Source organism: Scatophagus argus, chromosome 15 (genome assembly GCF_020382885.2).
Source record: "Scatophagus argus isolate fScaArg1 chromosome 15, fScaArg1.pri, whole genome shotgun sequence".
Classification (NCBI taxonomy): Eukaryota; Metazoa; Chordata; class Actinopteri; family Scatophagidae; genus Scatophagus; species Scatophagus argus.
Window position 1 is genome coordinate 3,633,942 of NC_058507.1, and position 19,407 is coordinate 3,653,348.

General features: G+C 41.3%; 3 protein-coding genes across 4 annotated transcripts; 1 reads left to right on the forward strand and 2 right to left on the reverse strand.

Moving 5' to 3' along the window:
* Window positions 1-391: 391 nt before the first annotated feature.
* On the reverse strand, window positions 392-10,814 carry ezra (ezrin a). Its single transcript, XM_046412995.1, has 13 exons — window positions 10,513-10,814; window positions 8,516-8,599; window positions 6,750-6,845; window positions 6,312-6,586; window positions 5,646-5,729; window positions 5,125-5,271; window positions 4,684-4,780; window positions 4,370-4,533; window positions 4,114-4,244; window positions 2,979-3,139; window positions 2,337-2,429; window positions 1,112-1,369; window positions 392-916 (listed from the first exon to the last, which is right to left on the reverse strand). Exons 1-13 carry the CDS (start codon window positions 10,522-10,524, stop codon window positions 752-754), a joined length of 1,767 nt encoding a protein of 588 aa, XP_046268951.1. The 5' UTR covers window positions 10,525-10,814; the 3' UTR covers window positions 392-751.
* A 1,252-nt stretch (window positions 10,815-12,066) lies between these two features.
* Window positions 12,067-13,875, reverse strand: nenf (neudesin neurotrophic factor). Its single transcript, XM_046412998.1, has 4 exons — window positions 13,579-13,875; window positions 13,390-13,450; window positions 13,059-13,162; window positions 12,067-12,294 (listed from the first exon to the last, which is right to left on the reverse strand). Exons 1-4 carry the CDS (start codon window positions 13,717-13,719, stop codon window positions 12,118-12,120), a joined length of 483 nt encoding a protein of 160 aa, XP_046268954.1. The 5' UTR covers window positions 13,720-13,875; the 3' UTR covers window positions 12,067-12,117.
* Window positions 13,876-14,476: 601 nt separating this feature from the next.
* pacc1 (proton activated chloride channel 1) lies at window positions 14,477-19,377 on the forward strand. 2 transcript variants are annotated; one of them, XM_046412996.1, is made up of 8 exons: window positions 14,477-14,759; window positions 16,164-16,272; window positions 16,451-16,660; window positions 16,994-17,148; window positions 17,409-17,551; window positions 17,834-17,975; window positions 18,122-18,229; window positions 18,304-19,377. In XM_046412996.1, exons 1-8 carry the CDS (start codon window positions 14,691-14,693, stop codon window positions 18,469-18,471), a joined length of 1,104 nt encoding a protein of 367 aa, XP_046268952.1. In that variant the 5' UTR covers window positions 14,477-14,690; the 3' UTR covers window positions 18,472-19,377. The 2 variants fall into 2 exon arrangements, with proteins under 2 accessions (XP_046268952.1, XP_046268953.1); XM_046412997.1 differs by having other exon boundaries at window positions 14,479-14,726.
* Window positions 19,378-19,407: the final 30 nt, after the last annotated feature.

The following is a 19,407-nucleotide window of genomic DNA, read 5'->3' on the forward strand; positions in this document are numbered from 1 at the left end:
AGTCCGGAGTCCACGGTGTCCCTTTGTCGTAAAAGTAAAACTCAGCTCCCATCAGAAATGTGTCAAAACATCCTTCTTGTATCGCTGATGTAGAGACTTATCAAGTTAAAACCCTTCATAAAAGTAAAAATTATGTCAGATCATTTTTAACTGAAAAAAAAATGTAACTAATGCTTCAAGCAAAATTTGCTATTATAAATTTAATATATTTGGGCTTTGGTTGGACATAACAAGCATGATGTTGAGCTCTGGGAACATGGGTTGTGCATTTTTTAAACACATTAAGGATGATTAACCAAAAAAATAATTAATATTAATCAATAATAAAAATGATCTAAAAAAATCCTCTAAATTTTGCCGCTTCGGTCCGGTATAACAAGCCAAAATGCAGTAACTTTTTTGATCGTTTATATTTCATGTCTACAGTACACCTCTCACACCAGCTTTGTTCATACAGTATGTCAGGAGCACATTAGCTTTCTGCTGTGGGTTACTGTTTTCATGGGACTAAACAGCACACTGGAGATGTTTGAGTGCTACAAAGAAAAAAGAAAAACAAACAGGTTTCATGCAAAAGTCAAACTGATTAAATAAAACTCATGGAGGGGCCTTTGCACAGATCAGCTCCATGCTTTTCTGGGTCTTTAAAATCTGGTGTGGCTGCAATTACATCACACTTAAATGAAAAACATTGCTGAGCGGCAGGGCCTTCATGAGGTATCTGGGAAGGATCTTCAGGTCTCTGAGGTTTCTACAAGGCCTCAAACTCGTCAATCCTCTGCTTGGTGTTGCCCTGACGGATCTGACGCAGGGTCTTGTACTTGTCGCGGCCGACCCGGACGTTCTCGGCGTGGAGCAGATCGTTCTGGGTCTTCTTGTTCTCGTGTTGGGCTTCTGCGAGCTCTGAGCTCAGGGCCTGCAGGAGGGAGAAACTCCAGTTAATGCATGAGAAGGGCATGCTCCTCACAGACAGTCACACTGTATCGGCTTTACAGGGAGGTTTGTTGGTTTTTATCGGTGATTTGAGAAGAATTGAGGCTTGCTTTATCTCAGCACAACAACATAAACAGAACGGCTTCCTGTAAGTTGTATCCCGAGACCCTGAACTCACCATCAGCTTCTTCCGCAGGCGCGCGTTTTTCTCGGCCTCGGTGAGCCGCTCCTCCTCCTGGCGGTGGTCGTTGATGTCCTGCGTCTGCAGCTCGGCGCTGTAGGTGCTGTTCTCTTCGCTGTGCTCGTGGTCGCTCTCGCTGTCCGAGGAGGAGGAGGAGGAGGAAGAGGAAGCAGCAGGGGGAGCTGAATTGGTAGAGCTCATCACACTGTGCAGCTCCTCCTTTGTCTTCATCAGGTCCTCCTCCACTTCCTTAGCCTGAGATGAAGAGGAGCAGTTTAAGTTTGGTTTATTTAACAAGGTTTCCATCTGTTGTTCCTGGTTAGATGTTTAAAAACATACCATTTGCCAGTTTACCGAGAGTTAGCAAAACCGTACAACATCTGAAGTAAACATTTGTTAAGTTTCACTATGACTGTGAGCAGTTTATGGACAAATGAAACTAGCAGGCAGAGTTGGAGTCTGATTTCTGGGCTTAATTTCACTTTTAAACAGTTTTATGACAGGGTGAACCTCTTAAATTATTTATTTATTATTTATTAAAGGATTCAAACTTTATTTGTCACATACATGAGTAACGTGTGGTGTGTTCAAGGACAAGTGTGAAAAATGGAAGGATTCGGAAAAAAAAAGAAGTTAGAAAAATTGTTTACATGTGTAAGACAAATGTACAAATGTCATAAATATAAAATGAACAGGGTAAGGCAAAGGATTTTGATATGAATCTCTAGTTTCCTTCCATTATGACAGGCAATTTAAGAGACTTTCCCTTTAGAAAAGACAGAGTGTGACAGGCCTTATTTATTTGCTGCTGTTATCTAACAACCTTTGATCGTGGGTTCGTTAGTATTCATGTATTAATTAGTTGGATGAGAAGCTGGCAGAGTAAATACAAAGTTCCTCGAGGTATCTGTTGGAATGATGTTAGCTGTTTCTTTTCTCTCAGCAGAACTCAGTTTAACTTTCAAATGTTGCTTTACTGCGAGTCCATGCATTTATCGTCAGTAGAGCAACATGTATTAAAGGGTTCATGACACACGATAATGTAATTGTATGCATTTAATAAGATAGTGGTGGATATTAGTTATAAAACACACAAAATAAAGAAAAAAATAACAGATTGCATGGAAGAAGAACCAAAAGTGAGTATGTTGTGACATTTTCCAGGTAATCCATGCGACTTCCTGGAGCCCGTGCACCCTTTGATGGCGTGTTGGAAACTCACCTTGTGGTGCCATGACTCAGCCTCTTCTTCCTTCTCTCTCTTGGCCTCCTCCAGCAGAGCGATCTTGGTGCTGTACTCGGCCAACTCTGCAGCCTGCGGGAAGAAGAAGAGGAGGAGGAGGAGGAGGAGGAGGAGGCACAAACCGTGTCGTCAAAAAGCCCAAGAATAGACACCTGTTTACCTCGGCGACCTCAATTATCTGGACGTGGTGCTTTTTTATGAATGGATGAGTGAAGGCGATCATCCGCTCAGCACTGATTAATAACAGTGTAAATGTAGTACTTTTAATTCCAGTCCTTTTTGATCTGAAAGCTGTAGTCACCGCTGACCTTCACATTCAACGTGTGATAAGCTCATTGTTAACACAGACAAACAGCCATGTTTTAGCTCAAAAACATAATCAATACTTTCCATTTTCTAAACAGTTTTAAAGAGAGAAAGAATCTTGGAGAAATTTCTCAAGCTATAACAGAAACGTAATCCCACGAAAGCAGGAAAATCCCCCAAACAAGGATGCATTAACTCAAACTGCTATTAAAACAGTTAATGCGTGTTTATCCTGGATCCATTTGTAATGAGTGTTTTTCTATCGTGACTTTCTCACGTGAAGGATTTCGAGTGCTTCTTGCACCGTGGACTCACCAGCTGCTCCTGGCTCTTCATCTGGTCCTCGGCTTGTCTGGCCAGCTCCTCCTTGGCTATTATGGCCTCCATCCTCTCAGCCTCCAGCCGGGCCGCCTCCTGCTCCACCCTCCTCCTCTCCTCCTCCAGCCTCATGGCTCTGTCCAGCTGCTCCTGAAGCTCTGCAGGACAAAGGGAGTGAAAACTATATTTAAAAAACTGCAAATATTTAAGTATAAAACTATAGACATGTAAAATATCAAATTTGCATTACTTATTACTTTGCAGCTTATGGACCCTAATGAAGACCCAGTGTCCCCTCATGATGTGAGATGGGAGCTGTGAGTGATTTATTTTTTTCACTGGTTGTCAAAACTTAATGATTTTTAGAGGCACACACAGTATTCAAATATGCAGAAAACAAGAAGGAAATTAAGATTTCACAAAAAGTCAGAAAAAAGAAACATCACTTTGAACAACAGAAACATTTTGCCCCTTTAATCATCGGGGGACCCTTTTAGATTTTTACGGACCCCATAACTTCAGAGGCAGCTGAACACAAGTGTTCATTCACGGTTTCGTCGCGGAGGAAACTGCCTTCTCACAGTCGTACACAACAACAACAAAGTGTTTCAAAGCCTTTTGACGCAGATTCAGGGAACTTTCAAAGACATGAAAGCCCCGTTAATTACTGGCTAATGTGAAGTATTCTGATACTGAGCTTGAGTATTTGCAAATATAAACATGTGTATTATGTACATAAGTAACTGTTTATTGAAAAATGGTAAAAACTGAGAGAACAGCGAGTCTTTTAAAAAGAGGAGGGCAGTAAAGCCATGTAACATGTTTAAGACTGACACTGATCACTTCATTAGGTACACCTGGGCAGCACAGTGCAGCATAGTGCAGTCCAGTATAACTGCCCTGCTATGAATTCTACTTTTACAAAGCTTATAGCTTTTCAGTTTTTGTTGACGCCGTCAGAAAGGTAATAATTTTATTGAGGTTATAGTGGGTATGAGCATGTTACCTGAACCCCTCTGTGACAGGCTCAATCAAAGGTGAACATCATAAACTGTTTAAGGCAGAGCTGTGGAGTAGCATGAGCAGTGTGTAATGAGGCGAGCATCAAATCCAGTTAAGCGAGGAGTCTCACCTCTCTCCGCCCTCTTGGTCGTCTCTTCATACTGGTAGAGCTTCATCATGAGCTCCTGCTTTTCTCTCTCAATGTCCCCCTTCTCTTTCTCGATGGCCGCCCTCCTCTTCTTCTCAGACTCCAGCTGATCCCTGCAGAGCACACGAACAAAAGACTGATTAATCACAGCCTCGATGTCAGCTCCCAGCGCTCAGTCCGCCCGTGGACATCACAGCTGAGACACGCTTTGCTTTAACTTTAGCCGCTCTTCTCGTACCTCTCCATCTTCTTCTGCAGCCTCTCCTCTCTGGCCTGAGCCTTCATCTGCTGAACCTCGATGGTGTCGGGCTTGCGGCGGCGCGTGTACAGGTCGTGGTTGCCTATGGACAGCTGCAGGATGCCCTTGTTGACTCGCAGTCGTGAGGCGTAGAATATGAAATCCTTACAAAGAAAAAAAACGTTTTTCTCTAAATTTTTAAATCAAAATTTCTTACTGTATTTGAAATAAATGCATGTGTTAGTAAATAAGGTGCAAGTCTGCATTTCCACCTAACTTATCTGTACATGTATACATATTCATAGAATACTTACATTAGCTTTCCTATCTAAGGACTTGATGATGAATTTCTTATCACTGAAAGAAATGTTTTTAATTTCACTCCAGGGGAATCCGATCTTTGGCGTCAGCCTGGAGGGCGGAGAAAAACGGGACATTTAGCGGCACAGGTTTCTTTTCAGAGATTATTCACAGAAAACTCTTCTGTGACACATGTGACTTTAAAGCGACAGGCCAAGGAGAAGTTGTCTGTGTCATGTTGTAGTAGAATCGGGAGAATTAGGTCAACGGCCTCTTCAAAACAACAGCCATGCGGTCAAACGCATTATTTAAAAGTTGACCGACTGGCTGGGAACGTGGCAGAGGTCGATGACCGCTCGTGTGCCGCCCTCCCGTCCACGACAGCCACACATTTGATGTCAAGTAAGTGCTGTGCTGCACAACCAGTGACTGAAGTCCCTGATTCTCTGAATTACCTGTCCTGCTTCTCGTAGATGTTCATTCCCAGAGCGTCGACTCCCAGCCACAGGTCTGTGCCCTTCTTGTTCTTGATGTCAAAGTAATTGACACCAAACATTTCCAGGTCCTGAGCAATCTTCAGGTACTCAATCACGGCATCTTCCCTGTTCAGGTGGATTCACACAGTGGCTACAGTGAGGCTTTCGGCATAAAAAAGGCTGCCAGTAACATCTTTTTAAAAGGCTTGGATTACGTCAGATGACGTATATGGAGCCATTTTATATTTTTGTTAACTGCTTTTATTAAGTTTAAAAACAAGTCTCCAACATCCTCATTTGTTTAGGAGAGTGCTGCAGTGCGAGCTCCACAAATGCTCTGTGGACTAAGACTGGTAAGAGGACGACTGTTTGTATTTCTACTTTTAAAAAGTTACACGTGGTCACAGAGGCATGGTCATGCTATAAAATTTCTCAGCGCGGTCATCTTTTGGATTCAGGGATACTCACATCACGTTCGTCATTTGTCACTGATCACTTACTTCAGCATCGACCCGTGCTCCTCGTGCCAAACCTGGATTCTATCTTCCCACTGCTCCTTGGACAGCTTGTGTTGTTCCAGCACTCTGAGAGGAGAGACGAGTTATCAGCAACCCACTGGTGAAAATGTAAACAGCCTGAGTGTACCTCCCGAGCTAACTCAAACACATGCTGCCTTGCCGTGTCTTTGCCAACCTGTCATGTCTTTTGGTGGCAACTGTGAATATGCATGTTACAGGACCAAAACTGTACTTTCTTCTCATTTGATGACCAGTTAGTGACTTTATGCAATTACTATTTTTTTAGTTATCTTATATTTCTATTTTATCCAACTTTTCATTTCATATTTCTATATTCTACTTATTGCTCCCGGGACCTGAGTCCTAATTTCATACCATACACATGTAAATGTGAGCTGGTGTGACAATGAAAGTTCCTTGATCCTACTAGTTAGTATGTATGTTCAACTTAAGTATATTTACTACAAGCTCCACACATAGTTTTAAAGCCTCTTTCTGTTGTATATTGGTGCTGCATGCATACATTGCCCTTGGAAGAAATGAACTGGGCTGAAATGGGTTTTCACGAGACCTGGAGTGCAGAAGGTGAAATACCAGAGAAATGACAACCAGCTGCCACGGAGCTCAAACAACCGAACTCACACTCACCTCTTGGGCAGCAGGCGCTCGGAGGACAGGTAGCCAGGATGATGCACTGACTTGTTGTACTCTCCATACTTGGCCTGGATGGCATAAGAGGCCAGCAGCACAGCAGTCTCTGGAGGGCAGTAGATGTCCTCAGAGAGAATGTCCTCCTTCACCTGAAGGAAGAAAAGCCTCCGGGTGACGTCCTGGATCAGCTCCTCGGACACGTCCTCGGGGTAGAACTTGGCCTTCAGCTTGAACTGCAGGGGGGTCTCTCTCTTCATTTCCTGGGCCGTCACCTGAGTAGAGCAGACGGGATAAAAGAACATGGCAAGTTATGGAAGACAGAGTAGACTGAAATTAAATAGAGAAGGTGGGTTTAAGTGGTTTAAGTTCTGGTACTGCATTGTGCTGCTAAATGAATGTTGATGAGGCAAAAACGAGTTGAAACCACAGATTTACCTTCTTTTCAGTGTTCAGCCATGTCAGCAACCCTTTGATATCCACAAACTGCAGCCCAAAGTACCAAGTCTCACGCAGTCCGATGGTCCTGGCAACCTGAGACACAAAGAAAGAGACGCAAAGACATGAGACATGATGTTCTGGGGGAACAAAACAGCACAAAACAGCATCACGTTGATACATCAGTTTCACTATGATAACGTCACTCTAGTCTACTAGAACAGAAGCCGAGGAGGTGAATATGCTGTAAAGCCCCGAGACCACCTTATCACTCAGCTTCCTTCCTGTTGAGTACAAAGGTTTAGGTAATCATCCACTCAGCAGTAAGCTCCAGGGAAACTGGGCGTCGCACTACTGGAAGGTGATGACACCTTTCAGTACAAATAACTTTAAGGTGAGTGTATTAACATGTCAGCTTTTCGGGCACTGAGAAGGCCGCCTCATTGTTCAAGTGTGTCCAGCAGGGTTTTTGAAGGATTTTAACGAGACAGACGGTATCAGAACGGACACGAAGCCATCTGTCTTCAGTGAGGAACATGACTGACAGAATGAAACAAGAAAGTCAACACAAATGGAGTTTTATGGTTTGTAATATGTGTAATTATTTGCTTATACCTTTCAGCAGATAAAATGCATTGTATTTATCTTGTTAAAACCATGGTATGGTACATCATTAACATGAGTTTTACTAACACAGTAAATTGAAAAAAATAAAAATCAATAAATGATGTAATTCAGATTCCAATTGGGAGTGTCTGGAAATGACTTTTATGACAACTATACTACCTGGAAACTGCCTTTTGATTGGTGTATTACTACAAGTAGGTGTACATTTACTCAAGTACTGCACTTAACTACAATTTTGAGGCACCAAATACTTTCATTTTGTGTTACTTTGTACTTACACTTCATACTTTTTACTCCATTATGTTTACTTGTCAGCCGTAGCCACCAGCAGGGCTGGGTGAGACCACTCTGAAATATAGTTATCTTTTCTTGTAATTAATGACGATCTACTGGATTCCATTACTTCAAGATGAAACACTGAAAATATTGCACCTTCTATAAAAATGGGCACAACTACCTTTAACATCTCAAAACATTTTCGATGCAGAGACGATGCACTTTGCATATTCTGAATACACAATCAGACTGCACTTACAAACAGTACTGGCTGCACTGTGTGTGTAATCTACAACATGTGGGACGCTGTTTCTTTTGTCATCGACATTATCATCATTAAAACAAATATTAACTCACCATGAACGAAATTAAGTAGTAACTTAAATTCACATACAGATGAACACATCCGGCGTTATTACAGTAAAACGTTTTACAGTTTTAAAATGTACATGTTTTAAAGGCATCAACTAAGTAGCAAATCTAATTACACATCTTTTCAAATGAAATCTTCATGTAATTTTTAACAAATCTTATGACCAGATTACATGTAATTCGTCACCACCCAACCGATGAATTTCTACATTCCAAACGTACTGTCGGTTTATGAAAGACACTGTTACAGATTAAACTACACAATGGTTAGTGGTTTTGCTAAAACTGGTTCCATATTACTGCAGCAGAAACATAAACCCAGCAATATAATAACAATATAGCAAATGCAGATGTCCTCCTAACAATTGATTTTGATATTCTAAGCTTTTTTAATATAAAAACAAAGTATTACCACTAAAATTCAAGCTCTCAGCCAAGACAACTATGATCCAATGAATCTGTAAACTCTCCACACACAGTAACACACAGACCTGATCGAAGAGCTGCTTCCCTGTGGTGTTGGAGTGGAAGGAAAACTCCAGCTCCGCCTCCATCGTGGTGACGCGAACGTTAATCTGCAGAAAAACAAACAACCCAACTTAATTCCACTTAGTTTAACTCCCTGATGTGAATCTGAACCAGTTCAGGCAGATGGTCGCCCACATAGAACCGGGGTCTGCTCAGAGGTTTCTGCCTTCTAAAAGGCAGTTTGTTCTCGCCACTGTACTTGCTCATGGAGGAACGTTGGGTTCTCTGTATTGCAAATTTTTATTTAAGAGTTAGATACCTTTTGTTGTGAATTAACGCAATATAAATAAATAAACTAAATTAAAACAGTTGGTCCTGCCTTTCTTTAACTTGTGCATCGTTAATTTTGCAGACATATTTGCTGCATAATGTGTTGCTTTTACGTTTGCTTTTGTGGTCATGTTATGAAAGACGAAACTTTTTTTTCATTGTAAAAAGCCTGATGTAAAGCTGTGAAGTGGATTGTTCATAAACCATAATTGCTCACTATCTCATTAGACTTTGGACTACCCTTGCGAAGTGCCACAAGGTTGAACATATGCAGATTAAAATATCAAAATACTCAGAGCTTGCCAAGTTTACCACTGTTTGTAAGACTGGCCTCTTTTACGGCAAGAGCGTTTAAAGTGCCATATGAAGCAGACTTTCAAGTGTTTCTAGAATGAATAAACCAAATTGAAAAAAAAAATCTCAATATTTTCCAAAAAGCACACCAAACCCAAGACGACTGCATGACTGCGGCCTGCAGGCCTGGTTGGGCTTGTAGAAGTTACACAATCATTTTATGAAGTTAGACTAGAGCACACCCCAAGTGTCATAAAGATAAACCCTCTGAATCCTGAGCAACAGAAACTGGGACATCAATTTATGAAACCTCCAACATGTTTCTTAACTGTGCCTCGATCGTCTCTGTCTCCTGTTGATGCATTCCTCTCTGTTAGCCACCGCAGCCTGACCCTCTAATCCTCTAATCATTGACTGTGGTAATCAGCATCATGCAAGCACTAATCCACTACAGTCAATCAGAATCTCGCTGCACTGACCATCGGGAGGCTTATTTGCTTTGTTTTCACTTGGATTGTACTTTTTGGGGTCTGCAAAACTCTGACTCTCCTGTTTGGCCGTTCGTTTTTAAGCCGGAATTCAGCTCATAAATCACATTTTCAGGATTTTTCAGAACAACACAAGGAGTACCTGCTCCCGTGACTCATAAATTTGTTTGATTTCAAGTTAGCTTAACGTCAATCAAGTGGCGACAGACGTCAGATGTGACCTCTCCAGATAGGCTTTCTCCTTGGAGTGTCAATATGAGCTCAGAGCTGCAGTCGTAATGCACAGGCCTGACTTTCTTATCAGTGTTTCTGTGGACTGATGCTGAATACCTCACTGACCCTAACTGAGGGCATTTAGGACTTGCACTGGATTATTACAGTAAAGGGTTCTCCTTGTTTTGGAAAGGAAATAAATTATTGCTGTGTGTCTAACAAAGTCAAAGGGAGAGAATGAAGTTGTTAAAGCCATACAGTCATGAGTTTGTTGGTGAAAATCACTCCAGTGCCACCAGAGGAAGTTAAAATGATTTTTTATCAGTTAAGCTACACCACACAGACAACATGCAGCCAACTTCTAGCCATGAAACACCATTTTTCTCTGTCAGGAATGCGAGCAGCATGGGTCAAACTCTACTTCTGGTTAATGAGTAAATCCCAAGAAGATAGGTGCCTCTTGGGAATAACTCACAGGCTTGAACAAAGACAAAGATGTGACTAAAACCATGAAAACACCAGATTCAATGTTTGCGTTATGATCAATAGTCTTTCATCATATGTATTTAGAAGTAAAAATGCCACCAACCCTTACAGATCAGTCTACAAACCCACCACCCCCCCACCTTTCAAACTCGGACCAGGAAGAGACAGTTCAACGACACGTTTAATGAACAAAATCACAGGAGTCTTACCGTTTTGGGCATCCTGGCTCAGGTTGGTGGGCGAGCTCCAGCAGAAGAAAGTGTTTCCCAGGCTGACTGAGGCTGCAGTGGCCGTCTCCCCGCAGAACCTCCACCTGATAAAGAACGCAGCTACGCTCTGGCTGGCAGACTCAAGGGCAGGGCTTGTGTCCTTTGAACTCGGCCACAGCGATATGGGAGGATCAGCTCAGTTACTATCACACAAAATGACAGACTCTCCTCCACTGTGACCACCAGGTGGGGACGCGAAAGGCACAAGGCACAGCTCCACCCAAAGACAACCACCTGCCTCAGCACCTGTACTGCTGTGACCTTTGATCGGAGCGAGCGAGGCTATATAAGCCCGGACGTACTATTTATGTTGCCTGTTTGGGGGTGAGTCGGGAGAGTCATGGGCTGTCATAAAGAGATAATGTGAAGATAACATCCTGAGAGCAGCGTGTTTTTGGTGGTACGAATCAAGTGGAACAAACTCTGAGAAGACTGTGATTTTTAAACTTTAATGGTACAAAAACAAAATCAGGCAGGAGGCAAACTGACTGATTCTGATCACATAAACATTCACAGATTCAACGGCGGTGCAGTTACTGACAACATTTTATAATATAATCAACTAATGGATTAGTCAGTCGACTCTTTTTATTTGCAACAGCTTTTGATGATAAGTTTTGATGATATTTGTTTAGTAGAAAACACCAAATACTGTTTGGCTCCAGCTTCTCAAATGTGTCCACTTTAAAATCAGCTTAAATTGAATACGTCAAGTTTACTGGCATGCCTACTAAAACCACACTCAAGAAAAGGTGCTGATGTTTGGTTAGCTTATTGGAGCTGGTCTGCCAGCTCGCTGTGCCCTTCCCAAAGAGCCAGAAGCCGTTTGATCAGACTTTTACGCGTCTTTCTGTGAATTAAATTAAATAATAATGCTAATGTTTCTGTATGTTCATTTGTTCTCTTTGCTCCGAGTGACACTGCATGTATTTCACTTATTATTCCTTCATCCTTGATGTCAGAGCTTCGCTGTGCAGAATGACGCCGCTGCAATTCATTCAATTCAAGCCAATCGTGGTGCACAAATGCGATGCTTGAAACACGCGTAGCACAGGTGGACTGAAAATAAGCTTTTCAGTGTATGAGGAGACATTTTGTGACACATTTTGCTTATTCACAGATTTCTAGTTTGTGAGTGAGGATGAAGGTGTGGATGTCATTTGAAGATTTGTTTTCTTCCACAACAACTGAACTTTCTTGTAGGAAAAAACGTATCAGACACAAATCGGACTTCAGTACAGACTGTGTTCTAAAGGGTATCATTTTACTCTGTACTCCCTGATGTTTGTCAAAGCCGCCTCGCTTTAATCTTGACGTACATACGTATTTCACTGTGTTTCAATGGATTTTGGGTCCGTGCACATTAAAACTCTTACAGATAATAAAGGATCATCTAAACCTTTAGTTCAAGTAAACATGAATGAAAAGGTTTTTTATATATATATATATTGATCTTCTCTTCTAAAATAAAACCAAAAAAACCTAACCATCTCCTCCATGACAAAATGTCTTCACAACAAGATTTTACTGAAAGGTCAGCTGAGATTAAAACTCATCTTTGATTTGAAAGTGAGGCTGGTCCTCCGGTTTGAAGTCTTTGTTGGGGCTTCCATCCTCATTGAGGATGCGTGATGCTGTGTAGCCCACAATGGGATACTTTACTTTGTATGTGCCTTCAAACACACTGTCCAGAGACTTCAGCTGCTCCTCGGTGAGGTCCGTCTGAGGAGGCAAAGACGGGAAACAACAACATTAAGATCCATTTTGGGGTGTAAATTCTGTCCTTTTATATATATATATATAAGTATATATATATTACTCTTTATATTGAGTGATTGGAGTTAAGTTTTATTTATTCAAGAAGATTCATTGAAATCAATCTCTTCCCGTGTTTAGAACAAAGAACATTATTCAAACTGGAACTTCAGAGTCCCTCAGAGATCCTGTAATATTAAAGACCCTCCATTTCCACCTTAATAAAGTGCACCTGGGAAAAAATCAGTAAGCACTAATAAGCGGAATGCAGAGGAAATTATAAAGAATAAGTTAGGCCTGTGAATGTTCTCATTCATCCAGGTCATGGACTAGTCCCAGCCTAGTCAAGCGAGCATGAACTGATGAAGCCTCTTGGATGAGAGGTGAAACGTCTTCAAAGACAAATAACTAAGCCCAGTTGCATTCGATTGAATTTCCTTGAGATAAAAAGAATAAGGTAAAAATTAGAGTGGTTTTCTTTAACCGGTCTATTCCAGGCGTTTCCCACATGGACGGTTTTATTTGGGCTGACAATTGGAAAAATTACGATCGAGAAGGCTAAAAATCTATGGTGCATTCAAGTGAAACTCCAAAGTTTCAGTGTAATCATGTAGAACCTGAACACAGTGCCGTGCTGCAGCAGAGGAGTCCCACGGGAGTTAACCCTGTGGGTGGTGGTGAAGTGGCGTCGGGACAAAACACGAGCCTGTGGGCGTTCACATTAAACTTACAGTATCTGATGTCAGGTCTGCTGAGTCCAGGGACATCTTAGCCACAGCCCGAGTGGAGTCCTTACCAACCAGGGCGTTGTACGGTGCATCTTTCCCATAAAACTCTTCAATGAGTACAATAAAAAAACACAAAAAAACAAACTGGTGAAAACAATACATTGAATGCAACACGAGAACCAGTAAGAATGAAGGCTCAGGTTTAGATTTTCATTTAAACTTTCTAGTGGCCATCAATGTGTCACTTCAACTGCCATGTCACACTTTTGTATGAATTAACTATTTTTAATTTCGTAAGTCGTTATGCAGGGTTTGGGTGGCAGTTCTTATTTACCTTTTCCTTTGGTGACATCAAACACAACTCCTTTTACTGCCATGTAAATAGGCTGTCCCTCCTAAAGACAGGGAGGGAACGGACAAAGGAAAGAGATGGACAGATAGCGGTTAGTTTACAGTCGTAATCACATGTCTGCACGGATGCACACAGAAACACATGCAAAAACACTCCACAAGTAAGCTTTACCTGGCTGCCGTCGTATCTCTGCAGCTCCTCCTCAGTAAATAATCGGACGGGTTTGGTGGATGGTTTATATTTCAATTTAACATCTTCCGCGAAAGTTGAAGAAAGGACAACCAATAGGACACAAATTTGCCTTGTTGCCATGGTAGGATAGTTGTTTGGACAGAGTTTGGAAGCGGAAGCTCGACCGCTTCCCTGACGTTGCTTTACGGAGTTAATGCTGCGTTTCCTGTCATGGGAAAAGTAAAAATAGTGGTCGGGCGACCCATACTGGTTGAATGTACGCGGAGCAGAAATTACTGGCATTCAGTGACACGTTCAAATATGTGGAGACTTAATAAAACTTAAACTTAGACTTAAATAGTGTCATGCATGAAAGTTAACTTTTAGTTGAAAAACAGTTATCAAGACTTTGTCATAGAATTGACAGTTTATACGGCTAAACAAGAATAAATTTGTTTCTTTACTGTTAAATGAGTTGTCACATTGTGGTAAATATGGATATACGTGGTAAATAATGCTTATTGGCTTTTTTGCTAACAGTTTGAGTGGTGATACTGCTCATGGTTAACTGTTAGCTAGGTTAGCTCAAAATATTTATGCTAATTTGATAGCTGGACTACAAATGGCAGGACATTAAGAGAGTCGATGGTAAAAGTGTAATAAAATGCCTCAGATTTAATGTGTGGACTTTATGTTAATATAATATGTAGCTAATATGCAGGTTATAGATAAACTTCACTTAGCTCAACTCCCTTTTAGCTCTGTTAGGACCTGAGTAGGACCTTAAGGCAGCGTTATGTGGCGAAGGAGGGAGGAAACGAGGGAATCAAGGACACAAAGTTCACTATTGGAACGTGGCCTGTAGGTGCCTTATTATCATGGGATGGGCTTTCCTATCGTACTCTCCCACCCCCCCGGGTGTGTGGTGTGTCTCTTCAGAGCGGAAAACTAGAACTGGAGCCCTGGATCCCGGGCGGCGAGGGGGGGGTTATATTACATTAAAAATGAACCTGATATTTTCTAAGACAACTTTTCAGACTTCGCACAGTTAATCGACCGGTTCCCACTGAAGAGCAGAAGTTGATTTTGTCACTCGGAGAAGTACAAGAGGAATGCTCGGGAAAGAAAACTCCCGGTCATACCAAGAGGTAGGACAACATGACAACGTCCTCTTCACCTCGGTGTGTACAGTCAGCGCGGTCGGTATGTTGTCTGTGGTTGTTTGTGTCAGGAGTCCTAAGGCAGCAGTTCGGTAAGTGAAACTTCCTCCCGTCACGGAGGGTCCTCAAACTGACATCATGTGACTGTACAGCTGAGGGCTGCTGTTAACGGGCGGCTTCCTGCGACATGAATTCAGCTGACTTCGCGCTTTCCTCGAGTCTGCCTGCTGGTTAAAGGGAAGCTTCACCTTGTTCTCTTAAGGCCAAAACTGATGTCTGCTGCAAAATAATCTTTAAAGTGACACGACAAAGTTGATCATTGAAAATTGATCATTAATATCAGATGATAGTCCGTACAAATGAGTGTTATAACAGTCCATAATGTATTCCTAATATCGCTTGTTTTAATTGGTGTAATCACAAGTGATTTATCTTTTATTTACCTTATTAGATACTGACTGTTTAAAATGATTGCATTCTTCAGAAAACATCTCTTGAAGGTGGAGTTTGAATGTGTGAGCTCTTAATAAAGTTTTGTCTCGTAAATTATTCCCGGGGTGTGCAGTACAATATCAGTACAAATTCAGAAAAGACACTTCCATGTTAATGCTCTGATAGCTTTATTTAACGTGCTTGATACTTTTGTTAATGTAATTTTGCAATATTTAAACTTAAAAACAGCCAAATATATTTTGATTGTTCGACCAGTGACTTTGTTTTGGTTCTGAATGTGTGTGAAGACAGAGTAGTACTTTTACGTACTTCACAAGAGATTGTGTACTTTTCCTCCAGTTTATTACATAAATACTCTTAGCTGGAAGGTACTTTCCAGAGTAAATTTGAGTAGTAAAATATGAGGGCTGTCATAGTTTTAACCAGATGAATAAACAGCAGGTTGACAGGTTGTTTCAAGCACTTCCCTTATTAACACACATTTTACTGTTAGTTTTATGCAGAAAGTACATAACTATATATGTTGTAAACACAGTGATTCCACTGTGATAGTACCACTTTTTAAAGGTTCAGTTCACTCAAAAATGGAAGGTTGGATTTAGTTTCTTATTCCACAAAATATTTTGGGACCTTCACAGCAAAACTTGTTTTAAACCTCAAAAAACGACCCAAAAAGAAAACATAAAATGCCTCCAGCTCATCCGGCCTAATCCAAGTCTCCTGAAGCCACTGGAGATCCCAAACTGATTTGAAAAATCTTTTCGGATTGTTTTTTATTGTTTTAAAGCAGCTTTAGTTGTTTAGCAGAACGCCACGGTGCTGTTTTGCAGTGAGGCTCCAGAAATGGTTTGTGGGAGAAGAAACTTCCCTCGACTTCCCATCAGTATGGGGCTGAATGACTGAATTATCTACTTTCTGTGCGTTTTCAATGACTCCTCACCCATATTTAACTCTCTTTTCTCACCCTCACAGTTCAACGATGATGACGATGATGAGAAAGGTGACGCGCAGTCTCCGGGCTTTTTTGTCGGTGCCGCTGAACATCTGGAGCGCGAAGAGCCGACCGGCAGCATCTCACAAGGTGATAACCAGCGAGGCGCCACTTTCATCGAAAAGCGTCCCTCAGCCTCATGAGTTCACACGTTTTTAATTGTCCATCCTGGCTTTACTAGTCCAGGTTTTAGAGGCCCAGATGCTGTCACAGGAGCTGAATGTAATCTGTGCATAGTTATTACATTTCCCTTCTTCTTTCACATCAGAGGATGACATCAAGGGAAGCGGCCCGTCGATGCGAGTCAGTAAAACCTGCCTGAAGAACGTCTTCACCGTGGTGCTCATCTTCATCTACCTGCTGCTGACTGCGGTGGCAGGTTTCCTGGCCTACCAGACTATCACAGACTTTTTGGAGAAACTCCACAACCCTGTCATGTCTGTCACTTACAAAGAGGTCGACTCATTCCCTCCCCCAGGTTTGTATAAATAATACAGTACCTGGATTAGTGGGTAACTTTTACTGAAGGGAGTTTAGAAAATGTCTGTAATATTAAAATGAAAACCCACTGAAGTATCAAAAGTAAGAAGTACTTGTTGTGCAGACTTCCAGATTGTGTAATAAATTACTGGATTGTTTCTGTTGCATTAATTAATTGTAAGCAGCAGGTCAAAGCGGAGCCAATTTGAACTACTTTATATGAACAAGACATGAATCTACGGTCGCCAGACCAGAACTGCTGTATGTAAGTCTCAGCACATGAAGTTTCATCGTTAATTGCATTTTATTTTTTGCTGTCCTCCTTTTGCAGGGATCGCTCTGTACCCTGGCAATGCTAAGCTGCTGAGCTGCAGGCATTACTACCATGACTACATCCCACCTCTGGTGGACCCAGGCAAGCCTCAAGAAGGAGACTGTGAGATTAATGAAGTGACTTACTTTGGGCCATTTGCCAATGAAACAGAGGTCAGCCATTGAAACATTCAGCTGGTGATTTTTTAGGTCTCAGAAATAAGATAAGATAATTCTTCATTAGTCCCATAACCGGGAAATTACAGTGTTACAGCAGCAAGTAAATACAAAAAAAAATCATTTTTTTGAATATAACAGGAATCCTAACATGTTTGTTTTTATATCAGGGTTGGCTGCTAGTTTGCCTTCCTGTGAAAGTGACCCACTTCCTGTTTTACAGATTTTTTGTTTTTATTCTAACTGTCTCGTAACAGAAAAGGGCTCTGGTGGTCCGTGGCCCGTCGGATGTCCGAAACAAAGAGTTGATCTTCATGCAGTTCAGTCAGAACGAAACAGAAGAGGACTTCAGTGCCATCACTTACATGCTTTTCGCCAAGTTTAGTGATTTGACTGACAGGTAACAGCAAACAGCAGGTATTGATCCCATGATGTCTGACTGGTGTGATAGCTGAAGTGGGTCACAGAGGATTTGTGGATACTGACAGCTTGATAGTTTCCACAGGAAAGTAGTGTTGTAATTCAAATGTCAATTAAGTAAACTGTGATTGTCAGCCGTTATCTTTGTGCTACTTTATTCCCTATGAAACAAAGAGCACTTTGAAAAAAAGCCCAGTCTGATAGCAGCTTGTGTATTTGCTTTTTCGACTTCAGTGTTTACTTGTGTTGTCTGGCTCTCTAGTCCAAATAAGTCAACGTTTATGAGGGACTGTGAGAGGAATTACTCCATGTGGACTTTCTCTGGAGGGTTCAGAACGTGGGTCAAGATGTCTTTCGTGAGGACGTCCGGGAAAAGAAATGAAACTGTCGAGTTTCGCCAAGAGGTATTTATGTCCAAGCAGAGGTGGCTGATCGTGGTTGATTTTGAAAGGGTCCACCTTCATGTCCAACCTGTGTACGCGTACTCTACACACGTGATAGAAATTGATTGTAAAAGCGTTAATTTAATCATCTGTGTGGGATCTTCTAGTCCGCTGTGGTGAAATTCAACGACAAAAGACCTGAATCAGAGAGAACCAATCAGCTCTTTTTTGCTGTCTTTGAATGGCGGGATCCTTTCATGCAGGAAATCAAACTGGTGAGTTCCTTCCCCCACACGTTTGATTTGGTTCCTTGTGAGCCTGTAACTCAGCTTGTCGTTCTTCCAAACAGATAGTGACTGCAAATCCCTGGAGCTCTCTAGCCATCCTCTGCGGGGTCTTCATGGCTCTCTTCAAGGCTGCTAACTTTGCCAAGCTCACCATTCAGTGGACAATCAGAATGCGTAAGAGGCATCTGCGGAATAAAGCACGGGAACTGAACCAAGTAACCGATAACTGAACGAATGACGCAATCTGACAAGATCCAAATTATCTACGAGTTTTATTTCCATTGTATTCCTTTTCTGAGGCCACTACTTACACAGATTTATAGTCGCTGCTCAGGTCTATCAACACTAAAGAAAGTTTATCCATAACGTAACAGTGAGACGTTCTAACTGTGTATTACTGCTAGATCAGTCATTTCCTATAAATGGTCAGTTTTGAAAGTATTCAGTGAGTTTTTAGTCGATGCGTTTCAAAAGCAGAGGTATTTCATAAATATTTTCTGAAATATTCCTGGAAATGCAGGTTTGTATGCATGCAAAGGGAAATGTTGCTCAACGCTGAAAGTGTTTGCTTTGGCTTGAGAGCTTTTTAAAGGATATTTAAAGCTATGTCTGTTTCCGGTGAAAAAGTGAGAAGAAAATGTGAACTGGTCAAAATGTTGCTGGATTTTTAACTGGTCCTCGTGTTTTTCTTAAGGGAATGTTGTCATGTACTTTATGTTTGTGTTCTGCTTTCTTTCAAGAAACTAGCACATTCATGTCACAAAGCGTTATGATTATATTCATAACTCTAAAGGAATTTCCATGAGCTGTTTTTCTTCCATCAGAATGATCTGCTGTTTGTTTTTGTTGTGTTTAAGCTAAATCTGCCTTGACCAAACTCAACAAAGTTGTTGTTTTTATTTGATTTTAACATAATGTACAAATGTATGAGTGTGTTCATTTTTAATTTTTTTTTACTTGAATTCATGTCTCACCTGTGGCATTGATCAATACTGCATCCCACATCCCATGTTTTTAGAAATTTGGGAAATTTGAAAAAAATAATTTTAGGCCTGAATTTGAATTGTGACCATCAACAGACAAAACATTTTTATCAACATTATGAGCCTTTTTTTTTTTCAACCGACATGCAACCAGACAAGTACACGCATCATTTGCAATGGTGC